The 16106-nt window shown below is 36.3% G+C and overlaps 1 protein-coding gene across 1 annotated transcript in view; it reads right to left on the bottom strand.

Annotated features, from left to right (window-relative positions):
- The window catches only part of CCDC148 (coiled-coil domain containing 148), a 265733-nt gene that overhangs the window by 70643 nt on the left and 178984 nt on the right, over positions 1–16106 (bottom strand). The window contains exon 11 of the mRNA XM_082465005.1: positions 1695–1835. Within this exon, the coding sequence (XP_082321131.1) occupies positions 1695–1835 (141 nt within the window). The remainder of the gene's footprint in view (positions 1–1694; positions 1836–16106) is intronic.

Raw genomic sequence — 16106 nt, forward strand, 5'->3', positions numbered from 1 at the left:
GAAATGCACTTACTTCAATTCTCAATACTTGAGTTACTAATTTGTGTATTCTTTCACTGTCTTTGTAAGTTCCCAGAAAGCGGAACTGTATCTAAATCTCTTTATATGGCACTTAAAATGACACTACATGCAAACAAATGCTTAAAAATACGTTACTTTTCATGATTATACTAATTCATAGAGAGGAAGGGCTATGAAAGGGGCCCAGGTAGATGACAAATCTCTAAGGATATGTAGTTTCATAACAGTTAATAATTGTTAAGTTTTCCCACAGAGACGTGTATAGTTCACCTATGTTATTTGAAACATGATTGATATTTATGAGTTTCTCTCTTGATGGGGACTTGATGAAACCACCCAACTTCCTTAGAAATTAGACTGTAAATTACGTCTTCTTTGCAGCTTACTTTGTCAAAAATCATATAACTTCTCTACGTGTTGTTTTTTACACATGCTGACTCTACACCAATTTGCTGATATAAGAGCACAAAACAAGCAATAATAATGGCAACTGAAGTATAAAATGCAGAAATCTGACTTTTAGCTAAAAAACCATAGTGCCTTTTTTCCCCTCATGTTTAATTTTAACGGAAAAACTTCTAGACAAGAGCTTCATAAACCTGGTTGACCATGTAAAGTATCAATTGTGTTCACAAAAAGCAAAAATTTACTCATCAAGGACCATGAATTAGTCATTCTTAGCACTTTAAGCAACTCCAAAAGAAAACATTTTACATATCATGCAGATCAAGCCAATACAGGTGTACAGGTTAATGGAAGTTCCTTTCATTATGTTATGGAGTTGATCATAAATTGCCTTTTGTGAATCATTTCCACAGAAGTCATAAAATCTTAAAGAAAAATATTTTTTACTGTAAATTCTATCACTTTTGTGGTGTGGAAAAACAAAATATCTAAACAAATATCCCATATATTTTTAAAAAATCTCCTCTGAATATGTTTTACTTTCCACAGGTTGTCAGAAATCATTTTAAAGCTGTTAATATGTGTTTTGGGGAATTCCCTGGCGGTCCAGTGGTTAGGACTCCGGGCTTCCACTGCAGAGGGCATGGGTTCAACCCCTGGTTGGGGAACTAAGATCCCGCAAGCTGCATGGCACAGCCAAAAAAAAAAAATTAAAAATTAAAAAAAATAAGTGTTTTGATTAATATTTTGAAGATTGGGAAACAAATGTTCGTTCAAAAGTAGGATGATGAATTTGTATCAATATGAAAAACCAAACAATCTAACACATAATAAACCAAGAAGTAAATTCTTTAAAGGGCCTTTTGGTATTCTATGAATTGTACTGACCCCAGTATAATGTATTTTCCCAATAAGGACATCTTTTGATAGTCATTTGCTGTACTGCAGTCAACCAAAATGGTATCCCAGTACCTCTGGTTTTGCCATGTTCCTACTTAGTACACGATTTAACAACAATCACAAACTCTATCTTTTCTTTATCTGCAGCATCTCTTCTAATCACATGTACCTGTGCTTGTGAAGGTCAATAAAGTGGGTTCTCCTCCATGTCTTTGAAGCTCAAATATATTTAAGCAAGACTCCACTAGAACCTTATGAATCTTTCTAAGAACTGCTTATGAGGATTCCATGCCAAACACCAAGGTCAACCAAATCTCAATCAGGCAATTAAACATTCATTCACACATTCACAGCAACAGTATAAATACTTTTTTTTTCTTCTCTTTTCTTTGTAACAATTCCTTCTTCTTCCACAGTTTCTCTTTCTCCTCTTCCTTTTCTCTTCTTCTGGCAGAAATTTCCATTTCCACTCTTGCTACCTCTTCCTGGTGGGCTCGCCACTGAAGAACCTGAAATAGAAGTTCATTCCAATAACTATACACACTCAAGTGATTTCACAGATCACAAGGAGACTAGGTTCTGAATCAAGCAGATGTCAAAGATTTTCCAAGTACACATTAAAATTCTGTGTGCACATGAGTGTGTGATGTATGTGTAAGATGTGTGTGTGTGTTAGTATGAAAAGGAGAAAGCAACTTTCAAATCACCTCATTCAGAGATTCTTCACTTGGATTCATGGAATGAAATCCTAAAGAGTCTGTGAATTGACTTCAAAGGATCTGTGAATTCTCATAAGTATTATGTAAAAGTTTTGTGTTTTTGCACAGCTGTGATTTTCTGGAACAATAGTTCCAGTTTCTGGTCAACAGTTTTCAAATGGTCCTAATATCCTAAAACTTTTAAGAATTACTGATATATTTCATCCTGATTTTTGTAAGTGAATAAAATGAGCCTGAATGAAGATGAAAAAAATGTTAAGACATTTAAAAGAACTTTCTGGGTACTGACAGGTGTTATTGGTAGAAGTATAATTGGCACAGCACTTCTAGAGGACACCGGGCAATATGTAAATACATATCACAATAGAAAACATGCATAATCTTTGACCCACAACCCCACTTTGGGGAAGTTATTCAAAGAAGACAATCAACTGGACAAGTGCACAAAAATGTACCCATGAGGAATATTCACTGCAGTTCTGCTTAAACAGAAAAACTGGAAAGAGTCTAAGTGTCTGGCAACAAGAGATAGCTTAAATTAATTATGGTATCGTCATACAATGACTGCCATTGAAAAAGGATCTATATTTCCATATTCATCAACATAGAAAATATCCACAACATATTATTAGATGCAAAAAAGCAGGTGCAAAACCACATTTATAGTATGATCTCATTAATATAAATTATCATCTATGTATCTACACATAGAAAGAGATTTGGAAGGAGGTTTACCAAAACAATAATATTGGTTATCTCTGAATAGTAGCATTTCATGGAATTTAAAAAATTTATTCTTAAGCCTTTCTATGCCAAGTGACATTTTTACAATAAACATGTATTATCTTTGTAAGCAGTAAACCAATGAAACTAACAAAATAAAAACAAACACATGTTCCATGTACACACGTAGCTAACGAAGCAGAGAGGAGGGAGATGGAGAGGTATGCAGAAATTTTTTTTGGAAAAGGAAGAAACTAGCATTCTCAGTTTAATACCTCTTTGCCTTACATATTTGATATAAGCATGACTCATTATGGTAATATATAAAGTGAAAAGTGAATAAATAAAATATCATAGAAATATGATGAGCTAAAATGACTAAATAGTTAAGCTCTTTTTGCACTTTCATTATTCAAAGTTTATTTTCTAAAAATATATTTTGCTCTGTTTATCAAAATAACCAAGGAAATTCAGACCCTTGATTTTCAAGCACACTTAGGTTTCCCCATCTACTGCTTATCTTGGCCGTATTTATCTTCTTGTTTTGAACCCTGTTCCTAGAATAAGATCATCTATGCCTTCTGTCCTGACCTCCTACTTCCCAACTATTCCTTTCTGTACCCACCTTCCATCTGCAACATGCTATATCAAAATGAAGTGTCCTGTCAAGTGTTGCCAGGGATTACTCTCCTGAATACCTAAAGGATAGTTTTCGGTCCCTCTTTCCTTAACCTCATGGTTGGTACTTAACCCTGTCAACCATCTCTTCATGTTTAAAACTCTTTCCTTCGTCGGCTATAACACTGTTCTCCCCTCCACCAATGAATACTACCTTCTTCTCTTCTTCCTGCTTCCTGTGTCTACCCTATACCCCCAACTGTATTGCTATCCTTTCTCAACCTCAGCCTCTCTGTTCGTTATCTGATGTGCTCATCCTCTCCTATGAGTTAACCTATCACTTCTGTTGGTCTGACTCTAAAATATACAATATCAACTCTGTATTTCTGTCTGCAATCCCATCCTAACAAATGCTTAAAGACTTTGCTGTATGTATGTGCACCCAAAACACAACATTTCCAAAATTAAACTCAACTTCTTTAACTTTGCCATAACTTCACACCAAGCCCTGTGCATCTGCCTCTTCTTTCAAACAATCTTGTTTGTTCTGTGAAACCACAAGTATCTCTGTAGTTTCCATTTTTATTACTATGTACATCTATCAACATGACTAATTCTTTACATTTTACCTCTTACTTGAACAATCTTATATTTCTTAAGCTCAGATGAGCTTTTATTTATAACAAATCAACTTCTAGACTATTGAATTTCCCTAAGCCACTTTGCTGTAATTTCCTAGTCCACCCAAAGTCTATGTGCCAAATGTATTTAGAACAATACCAGAAAGCTCATGGGGTGATGTCAATTTCTTCAAATATGACCTAAATAATTTAGCTTTCTCACTTCCAACCAATGCCCTACTTTAACCTAGCTAATGTGTAATCTCTAGGTAGGTTTTTTCCTGTGCCTTTCCTTATACCACCATTCTTGTTCTTAGCCTCATGGCGTGACCCAAACTATTCCCCCACCTGAAATGCCCTCTGTTCCCCCCTATTTCATAAAGTGCTTCTTGGTCCAGCACGTATCTCACATTTTCCATGAAACATTCTCCAACCCACACTCATCTCTCCTTTATTTCACTTACCATATGATAACTGTTCTCTAATCATTTTGAGCATAATGTTTCTATTTTCATTTAGAGCAGAGTCCATGATATATATGTATTTTGTTTTCCCCTTATACTGTCTAGCAGAGTGCTAGCACATCATAGGTGCTCAATTAGTACCTATTTAATTTACCAAAATAACATTTTAAAATGGAACCAAATAAATAAAAAAGAAATGATAGCATGAGAATATACCATATTGCAACACATAATGAAATAATGGATCCTCGTTCATGATCATCAATTGCTACTAAAAACTTCATTTTGACAGCTGATAGGAAACGTTATAATGGATGGATCAGGCTGACAACTGTTGAAAACGCTGAATAATCTTAACATCACAGAGAAGCAAGCAGTCATTTTGGCATCCTGGTATAAGTATACAACATTCTCCTGAACCATTCTTGCCAAAATATGAAAATGAATATGATCAAATCTCTAGACCTATCTATCAGTTTACAGAAAATTCAGTCAATGGAAAAACACATTAAAGAACACTATGGGAATACAATCAGCAAAACTGAAATTTGAAAAACTTTCAAGGATTTAACAAATTACAAGGAAAAAAGAAGGAAGGGAAAATATGAGTTAAAAGAGATTTAAGAAACATTATCAGCCAAATGCAATATGTGGACAATATTTGGTTTCTGATTTGAATAAACCAAATGTAAAAAAATTTTGAAACAATTAGAGATATTTCAATATTGACTAGTTAGTTGATACTACTATGGAAATTGTTAAAGTTTTTAGGTATGATCATAGTATGGTTTTTTTTTTAAAGAGTCTTTAATTTTAGAGATATATACTGAAATACACATGAAATGATATGATATTTGGGGATTTGCTAACTATTATCCAGTGGGCATGGGAGAGTATGTAAGGGTATTTGATTGATAAGCTGATAATTGCTGAAGTTGAGTGATGATAGATTTTGTATGTTTTTACATTTTTCCATATTAAAATTTTTGTAAAAAAACAAAATAAACCAGAAAATATAATGTAGGTCCAAAGAGATTTGTATAATAAAACACTGTAGTCTCAAGGTTCTCAGACAATGAGACCAGAGATGCAGTGAACTAATGTAAAGAAAAATAGCATACATTCATCCTTTCCGAGTACTGAGACTACTTCTATAAATTTCAGTAGAAAGAGGTTTGTGTTTTGGAACTAGTCTTGTCACCTTTTGACTTAAGACTAATTTATGGGAATTATCATTGAATGACCTTTGCACATGTGATGTCATATGATTTATGAAGCCAAATATAAGCAAATACTTATAACTGGTCAAGATTTCTGTTTCCAAAGGTAAGTATAGCAAGAAAATAACCAGACCAATAAAACTCAGGTAACCCAGTTTATCCACCAATTTACCCAATTGCCCTCCTTGTCATTTGCAAGTCTAAATGATGTTTCTCCTGTTCTCCAGAAAAGATAAGATTATGGTAGTTTTTTAAATGGGCCACACACCATAAATCATGAAACAAATGCAAGTTTAGCAGCCACGAAAGAACATTACCACAGTGGCAGTCAGGAGCACATTATAAGGAAAGCATTATTTAGATTACTAACAACAGGACATTTTCCCAGTTCTTTAGTTAATACAGTCTTTGAATGAAACCTTAACCTAACAGAGAACAAATGAAGTTTAAAATATGTTCATCTGTTGCAAATAATAAATTAAGGATTTAAAATGAAAATGGTTAGTAGTATTATACGTATCCCTTGCTCTTAATGTAAAAGTTAAATGGTTCAAGGGAAATTAATTAACATACATATTTTCAGGGTGAATAAAGTACTAGAAAAACACAAAATGAAGCCCATGAAAACTTCAAAGGCAATAGTGGAAATTAACATCAAGGCAACAATATTGACACAATTTTACATCAAAATTGAAAGCTTTGAAAATAACTCTAAGTGGTGATGCAGTATAAAGGAAATGAGTATTGAACTGCTGGTCAGAATACCAGCTTTTTTGTCTTCTCTCTGCCACTAACCGACAACAATGTTACTTGGAGCAAATGGCTAACCTAGTTTTCTCGCATGTTAAAGGGGAGGACTGGATCAGGTGAGTGCTATACTTCCTTTATGTCCTAATATTCTGATTCTATTTTATATTTTCCTTATATAGAGAGACCACAATATGGCATGCTCCGCAATTGTCTTCTTCAAGCAAAATGAATTGCAATGAGGAATGTCAGTGTTTTATAAGGCTGTTAAATAACAACAGACAATTAAACATTAATTGTGAATTCTGTCATTATTTATGGACGATTGTATCATGTGTGTTGTTTTATATGGGAAAAGTACCATTGACCAGTGCCTGTAACTGATGATTATAAAATATTAAAAACTGCCATATATGAGGGCTTATTGTGTGCCGGGCCTATGCTTTATAAAGGCATTAAGCACATGGCGTGAAGTAATCCTTGAAACAAGCAAGCTATCTTCTTCATGCTTCATCTGGCTAACTTCTCCTTATCCTACTCAACCCTAAGCTTAGTCATCATTTGCTCCAGGAAGCCTTCCCTAACTTACCATGTCCAGGTTAGCTGCCTCTTCCCTACTTTCCTACTTCCCTACTTCCCTAGCAACTTGCCCCTCTCCGGTATTACAGCACACATCAGCATGGAACCATTTGGATTTGCCTATATCTCACACCTGGCTACAAACTTCTTAAGGACAGGGACCAGATTTGTTTTATTCATGGGCTCTCTCCGGAGCCTTGCATGGCAACTGGTACTTAGTAAGGGTTCAAGAAATACTTGTTGGTAAATGCATGGAAAAGGCTCTGAGACTATGCCTGTGAGTTAGATTGACAGTATTTCCCTTTCTCCCCACTGGATTGGTCTTTGGAAAGAAAGGTACCCTCCCCAGACATGCTACCATTTTCTGACTCTTCCACCCTGTGATGACGGATCCTTGCTTTCCTGGTCATAGCTGTTTCCAGGATTCCCAAGCTCTACCTCTGATTGCCTCAGGGAAAATATCCAGAAAACCTTGTCAGGATTTTCAACAATGAATTCCTATTTCTAGCAATGTTAGAGGACGTGTCCAAAAAAGTGTCAAGCAAATCCTTTTCTGTCTTCTCCTTAAATGTTTCTATAAGCTTCTAAATTCAGTTCAGCTGAATAAACTTCAAATTTTCATTTTGTTAAATCTTCAACAGTGTGATAGTTCCATTAAATTTTCCACATGTCCCACCATTTTTCAATATTACTTAACTAAGCTTTTTTATCTTATGTGTTCCATTTATGTTTAAACTCCACTCATGAAATATAGTACCTGTGATTTCGCATATATTATTAAAGCTTTCTATACTCTTCTTAGCTTTTTGCTTAGCAGAAAGATTTGGCTTTTCCTCTTGGTTTCACAATTGTCCTTTGGTTTCTTGGGTGACTTCATAAGTGCATTTTTTATCACCTCTCTTTGATAACTACTTTCCATTTTCTGTGACTTTTTATCAGTCGTTTACAGAATCTCAATGATTATGCACTATTATCTTGACTGTTTCATGTCCTTTTCTTTTCAAATAAAATCTTGCAAAGTTTCATTTAATTGGGTCCCAGACGGTCTTAACCTTAGTGTAAAACAAGACTTGCAGAGGAAGAAACAAACTAAATGTTAATAAGTGGAAAACTATCAACATATATTTTTTCCTAAGGGACAAAAGTTACAAACCTATCAGTCTATTTTATTTACGAAGCTGACAAAGCCAGATTGTATAATGGAGACAGAAAATGGGGCTAACAGTCAGGAAATCACTTGCCTGCTGGCTATGAGATCTAGGGAAACCATTTCCCATTTCTGGGCCTCAAATCCTCTTTGAAAAAGGAAAACTAAATCGGTTTTTCAAACAAAGGGTTACAACACATTAGTGGATAATGAAATAAATTTTATGGATGGGAACTAGCATTTCTTTATGGAAGAAAATATCAGAGAGCATCTCATGTCATTACAGTAATGCTGTTTCAAGAAATTTTAATTTCCATTATGTGTATGTATCTGTGTGTGTGTTGTGTATTCATTTGTGATGTAAAATACATTTCTCACTGTAGGTCACAGTGAAAGAAGCTTGAAAAACACAGCAGGATGTTCTCTATAATCGCTTCCAATGCTGAGATTCTATGGCTCTCTGATATAAAGACCAAACCTACTGTGTTGCCATCATTAAGCCACAGTCCTTATTCCTTCTATAATACAATCAACCCAGAAGCATGATGAGAGAACCCAGGTTTTGAAGTCAGAAACCTTGAGTCCTATTACCCCTGTGACTTATTAATGGTATTCCCTGGGGTACACTGTTTAACCACCTGTAACTTCTGAATAATGTAAAATGGGATAACAATGACACACACCTTACAGGATTGCTGTGCAAATACCATCAATTTGCACAAGCCAGAAACTCAGGAATCATCCTGACACTGTCTGTCCCTGACACTCCACATATAATCCATTACCAAGTCCTGTAGACTGTGCATCCGACTATCACTTGGACCCACATTCGATTCTATCTTCAGGGCTCCCATCCTAGTGCTACCCGGATATATCCTGCATCCACTCTGGTTTCATTCCCTGCCCACACCCCTATCTCACTTCCTACACTTTCAATGGTTTTTAGCACTCTTGGGGTGAAGTCTGAACTCCAAACTATGGACTACAAGACCTCTAGGGTTTGGCCCTGCCTATGTCTGCAGCCCCAACTCCTAACCTCATACCAATCACAGACTCACCCTCTTGCTCCAGGAGCCCTGGCCATCATCCAGCCCCTAAACAAGCCACATTTCCTCCAGCTACGTGGATGTTGAACATGCCATTTCCTTTGCTTGGAATGCTCCTCCCCTCCTCTTTGCCTCATCCACACATTTTCCTAATCAATACTTAGTCCCAGATTTCAGCTCCATTGTCTGTCAGGGAAGCCTTACCCACCCACCCTATAGGAGATAAAGCCCTCTAGCTGCATGCTCCCATAACATTGTTTACTTTTTCTTCAATGTACTTATCACAGTTTGAAATCAGACATTCAGTCCTGTGATTACTTTACCAGTGTCTGTTACCCCACTAGACTGTGATCTCCATGAAGAAGGGACCATATCTGATTGGCTCACCATGGTATCTCCAGTGCCTTACACACCACCTGACACCTAATAGATGCTCAATAAATATGTCTGAATGGGTGAATAAATGAGATAAAAAAGCATAAATGCTACACAAATGTTTACTATATTCCTGGATTGCTGCAATTGCTTTCTAGCTGACTTTCCTGACTTCAGTGTCATTTTGATTCAACCCATTCAGTAGATATTTGTCTATTGGATTTTCACATATTTTTGCTCCCTTACACATGATTCTAATAGCAGTGGCTTTGCATTTGCCACCATTTCAAGTGGCTCCTATGGCCATTTATTTATTCGGACATCACCTTATTCAAAGGAGGACTCAATCTTTTAAGGCATATGTGAACTAGACCTCACACATATGACTTTATTTCCTATTATTCCCCAGAGCAAATAGGCCAGACCTTCCTCTTCCTCCTCTGTCTCTTCCTCTCTTCCCTACTGCTACACACCCATGTTTATCTCTGTCACTGGCCTTTACCCAAGAAGCCCTCACTCCTGCTCATCTGTCCTTCAAGGTCATTCAGGGCCCCTTCCTAATGACTTCTCCACCATTTGTCAATCCAATCTCTGATATGCATCCTTGATAGTGTCTAAAAACAGATGACATTCAAGCACTCTTTAACTACTTTGCTTTATCTTCATTCCACTTATCACTATATAAAATTATATTATTACCCTAAGATTTCTCAACAAAAGGATAATTTTTTTCTTTCTCTTGTATCTATATGAGATGATGGACAGCTAAACCTATTGTGGTCATCATTTCCAATAAATGTAAATCAAACCATCGTGCTGTATACCTTAAACTTATACAGTGAGGTATATCAATTATTTCTCAATAAAACTGGAAAATATTATATTATTGATCAGTTGATTTATTTTCTTATCATTGTTTCTCACTATACTTTAAACTCCATGACAGCACAGACTTGGCCTTTTTTACTTTCTAATCCCACTCCTGGAACAGTGCCTCACCCAAAGTAGGTGCTTAATAAATATTTCTTGGTTGAATGAGTAAGAATGGCTCTCATCAAAAAGATAAGAATTAATGAGTGTTGGAGAGGACGTGGAGAAAAGGGAACCCTTGTACACTGTTGGTGGGAATGTAAATTGGTGCAGCCACTACGGAAAACAGTATGGAGGTTCCCAAAAGATTAAAAATAGAACTTTCATACAATCCAGCAATTCCACTTCTGGGTATTTACCCAAAGGAAATGAAATCACTATCTTGAAAAGATATCTATACCCCCAACTTTATTGCAGCATTATTTAAAATAGCTGAGACATGGAAACAACCCAAGTGTCCATTGACAGATGAATGGATAAAGAAAATGTGGTACACAAATACAAAGGAATATTATTCAGCCATAAAAAAGAAGGAAACCCTGCCATTTCCAACAACACAGATAGACCTTGAGGGCATTATGCTAAGTGAAATAAGTCAGACAGAGAAAGACAAATACTGTATGATCTCACTTACATGTGGAATCTAAAACAAAAAACAAACCAAAAAATAAACTTTTAGATACAGAGAACAGATTGGTGGTTGCCAGAGACAGTGGCAGGGGGTGGGGAGTGTCAAAATGGGTGAAGGGGGTCAAAAGGTACAAAATTCCAGTTATAAGATAAGTCCTAGGGATATAATGTACAGCATAGTGACTATAGTTAACAATACTGTATTGTATATTTGAAAACTGCTGAGAGGGTAAATCTTAAGAGTTCTCATCACAAGAGAAAAAAATAGTAATTACGTGTGGTGGTGAATGTTACCTAAACTTATTGTGATAATCATTTCATGCAATATATACATATTTCAAATCACTATACTGTATGCCTAAAATTAACACAAAATTATGTCAATTATATCTCAGATTTTAAAAAAGAAAAAAAAAGGTTTTGTTAATTAGCCATTTCACATACATATCCCAGTTCCCAACTAGATTATATGCTTCTTATATTCTGAGGTCAAAGTTTAGACAATTTTTGTAAGCTACAAAATCAACTACAATGCTAAATTCATAGAAGGTACTCTGTAAAGGTCAGTATTAAAGATATCTGTGATCTAACAAACATCTTGCAAGAAAGTTGAGACAACTTTCTGCTGAGCCCTAAATTTAATTTCAGTATCAGGGATTTTCCACAAAGCCACCAACCCCAGATATGACTACACTTTTGATTCTGCAATTTGAGCTTTCTTATCTTGGGCTATGGTTAAAAATAAAATACAAATAAAATATTTAGCACATTTGCCTAACAAGGCATTTGCCTAATTAATGCAAGTGAAATAGATTACAGAAAGGAGGATGACTTATCTAGAATCCTTTCCTATAATTAGGATGATATGCTGTCTATAGGGAGAAAGAGGGAGCTATGTATTATATAATGTAAATAAGTATTAGTAAACTATTTTTAAATTCACAGGTTTATACTAGCATAACCATACACCTCAAAGCTCTGATATTTTTCCCTTAGAGTTATTATTTTAATGAATAAAAACCTCAAGAGAAATGCTCATAGATCAGTAACCACTGGAATAGACTTTTTTTTTATGAGAATAAGATAATTTTGGAGCTATGAAGTGGAGACCACTGCTGAGAACAAAAATTAAGGAAAGTGATTATAGAGTGTGATAAAAAGTGATTACAGTTTATGGATTTCCTAACTCATAGGACCCAAATAGGAAGCCATCAATGAGAATACTTTTCTTACTTATCAACACAGTTCTTTCTAGATACAGCACAGAATCAACAACAGATAATTTAAAGAACTTGGCAATACTTTTAATCTCTTCACACAAACTCATTACATCTTACTTATAAAGGGGGGCCAAGAAGAGAAGTGGAGATCACAAGAAGATTAACTGGGAATAATCATAAAGTGACTTCCATTATCATCAGCAAAACCCCCCTTGACTTAGTGTGTTATTCAGCAATAAATATTTCAAACTAGATATAGTGCATATTGATTTATGCGTATTGCCTGAATGCCTTCCTGCAGAAAGAACAGTCAGAACATATCAGAAAAAATAAGCAATATCTTCTTAGGGGAAAAATAAAAGCAATAGGAAAAAAGGGAGGAGGGGAAGATAAAAGGTAAGATAAAAAATTAAGGAACCATTATATGCATGCAAAGGGGGCTCACCCAGATGATCCCCAAAAATGCCAACGGAAGTTACAGACATCAATTCCCTGAGCATGCACAAGATGATAAATCCTGTCACCTTGAACTTTTTCCAAATAGATACTAAGAAAGAGGCAGGATGCTATACTGATATTACAATATGTTCGTGGAGATGGGAAATCTTATTCTTTTCCATAAAGTCTTGATAAACCTCTGAAATGAATGTTCTGAGCAGATAAAAAACTAGAACAATCTGCATTATTTTGAATTCATTTGTTTTATGTTCAAGATTGAACCAGTTTTGCTTCTAAATGACAACTCCACTGCAGCTCATTTATACGTTCCTCCAATTTCCCCAACCTTCTAATTACTTATTCTGTATACATTTCTTGAAGGAATAGCTATGACCCCTTATAAAAAATTATATACTATTCAGCCAAGGAGACAACTCTGTCCTAATCCATAAAAACATATTAAACAGAAGATATAAAGCATGATGGTGTGAATCTAACTGCTACTTATGCCAGGAGATTTAGAAATTTGGTCTTTTAAGTCTATGTTCTATTGCAAGTTTCCTGCGTATAGATATTTACTCCCAGCTAGAAAAAAGATCCTATCTATCATTACAGAGCTAATGTAACTGATCAATAATTCTATACATCATTATGTGCAAACGTCTTGGGGATTATTTAGATTTAAAACTGTTTTGCCGGGGCTTCCGTGGTGGCGCAGTGGTTGAGAATCTGCCTGCCAATGCAGGGCACACGGGTTCGAGCCCTGGTCTGGGAAGATCCCGCATGCCGCGGAGCAACTAGGCCCGTGAGCCACAACTACTGAGCCTGCGCGTCTGGAGCCTGTGCTCCGCAACAAGAGAGGCCGCGACAGTGAGAGGCCCGCGCACTGCGATGAAGAGTGGCCCCCACTCGCCGCAACTAGAGAAAGCCCTCGCACAGAAACAAAAACCTAACACAGCCAAAAATAAATAAAAAAATAAAAATAAAAAAAAACAAAACTGTTTTGCCTTTTCATGGGAGTCAGATGAGTTATGGCATTCCAGGTTTCTCATGTGTGATTCCTTTGTCATGCACATTCCATGGATCACGTAGGGAGAGGCTCTAATCCTTGAATAATATTGCCATTAGCACTTAAATTGAGACATATTCTTTGAAATTAATAAGAAAAGGTCTCTATAATTGAATAAAAGAATATTTAAGAGTTAATAAGATGTCAGAATTAATAACACTGATTATACATCTTCATGTGCTAGCTGGACCCACCCCTGGTGTTCCCAGGCTTTCCTTTTTGGTTCTTTCCTTTTCACTCAGCCCATTGGGCCTCCAGTACCATGAATGTGGTCACAACTCCCAATTCCATGGCTCTAGATCCACATTTCCAACTGCCTACTGGGTAACCCACAGCCCTCTAAAAGCAACACATTCAAAGACAGAATCACTATCCTTCTTTCAGAACCTGTATTCCCTATCCAGGTTGATGGCATCATAGATCATCACCCCGTTGCCCAAGCCAAGAGCCACTCTAGACTCCTTTCTCTCCAATACCCTTCCCATTCTGTCACTAAATCCTCCTTAATACGTCTAGACTCCTTTATGACACCTCCAGCCCCAAAGCTACTAAGTTCAGTTAAACTTTCATCATCCTTTCCTAGACTTAGAGAATTAGTCCTAACTGGACTCCCCACTTTCAGATTTATCCCATGTCAATCCATCCTCCACATCATGCCTGAAAAATCCTTTTATAATGAAAAATCTGATATTACTTCACTGCCTCAAGCCTTTCAATGGCTCCCCATTGTCTCCAGCAGAGGCATAAGTTCAAATATCTGTTGGGGCCAGGCAAATATCAAAAGCAAGGAAAGGGGGCTGGGTGTAAGACACCCAAGTGGTAGTAGGAACTGGACCCAGATGGACAGGCACATGCTCCACCTAAAGGCACCTAAGGAAGGCAGTTGCTTTTGACTCTCACCAGTTGTTGCCACATAGAAATGCAAGGCCCAGGTAACCAGATATTCCAATTTTTCAGGAGAATCTGGAAGTCTGGATTTGTATGCACATTTTCTAATATTTTAATGTTGAAAATATACCCACATTTTTAAAAACAAATATATGAAGCCCCAATTTCATATTTAGGCTATCAGTTTTCAACTTCTCATCTACCAGATAGAATTCAAACTCTTAGCATGACATATCATTTCCCCCATTATCTATCAAAGAATATTCTTTCTTCACCCTCCCTGTACCCAAACCATACTACTTGCACCTATAACAAACTACATGCAATTCTTCAAACATGCCATGCTGTTTTAGTTCCCCATGCCTTTGAATAGTCTTTCCTACTTCTGAAATACCCTGATCCCCGACCCAACTCTTGTTTTAGTAGGAAATTGTTATTCACTTTTCCAGTCTTAGCTCAAGCATCTCTTTCTCTGTAAAGCCTTCCTGGATCCAGTCACGATAAGACAATTATCTTTGGTGTCACCACCACCTCTAGGACATAACCATATGACTCACCAGTCCTACTGGTATGCATCCAAGTGAATTAATAGAATTATTATAAAATTAATCTCACTAAATTGAAATCATTTATTTTAAAGTTGCCTCCTCTATCAGCCAAGGGACCTCTTTTAGGGCAAAGACTTATTTCAGCTTTTTACATCTATTCTCAACCCACAGCTTATTTAGTAAATACATAATAGTATTAGAACTAAATAGGAGATAAGAGACTTGTGCCATTTTCCCCAGTTGATAACAAAGTATTAATAATAGGAAAACAAGATCTTCACTGATGTCTGAAAGAACTAAATTTTGCTTTCAAATAAGTAGAACAGCTTCAGCTTTAACTGAAAAATACTTTAACCTGCCTCTTCTCCTAGGCTGGTCAGTCCTTCACTCGTTGTGCAGTGGCTTCAGGCCTGTTTACTGTCTCTTGACCCTGTAAGTTTTGCCTTTTCCAGTTTTATATAAAAGGGATTATACAGCAGTAGTCTTTGGGCTTGGCTTCTTTCACTTAGCATAACGCACCTGAGATTCACCCATGTTGTTGCACGTATATAAGTTGATTCCTTTGGGTCGTTGGGAAATATTCTGTTGCGTGGATGCACCACAGATTGTTTATCCACCCACTAGTTTTAGGACATTTGGGTTGTTTCCAGTTTTTGGCGATTACAATTAAGCTGTTCATAAACATTTGCTGAAGGTTTTTGTATAAACGTAAGTTTTCATTTCATTCGGATACATACCCAGTAGGATTGCTGAGTCATATGGTTAAGCGTAAGTTTAACTTTATAAGAAGTTGTCAAACTATTTTTCCAAAGCGGCTGTACCATCCTGCAGTTCCATCAGTAATGTATGAGAGTTCCAG

The sequence above is a fragment of the Balaenoptera physalus genome (assembly GCF_965194825.1).
Source record: "Balaenoptera physalus genome assembly, chromosome: 6".
In the NCBI taxonomy this organism is placed as follows: domain Eukaryota; kingdom Metazoa; phylum Chordata; class Mammalia; order Artiodactyla; family Balaenopteridae; genus Balaenoptera; species Balaenoptera physalus.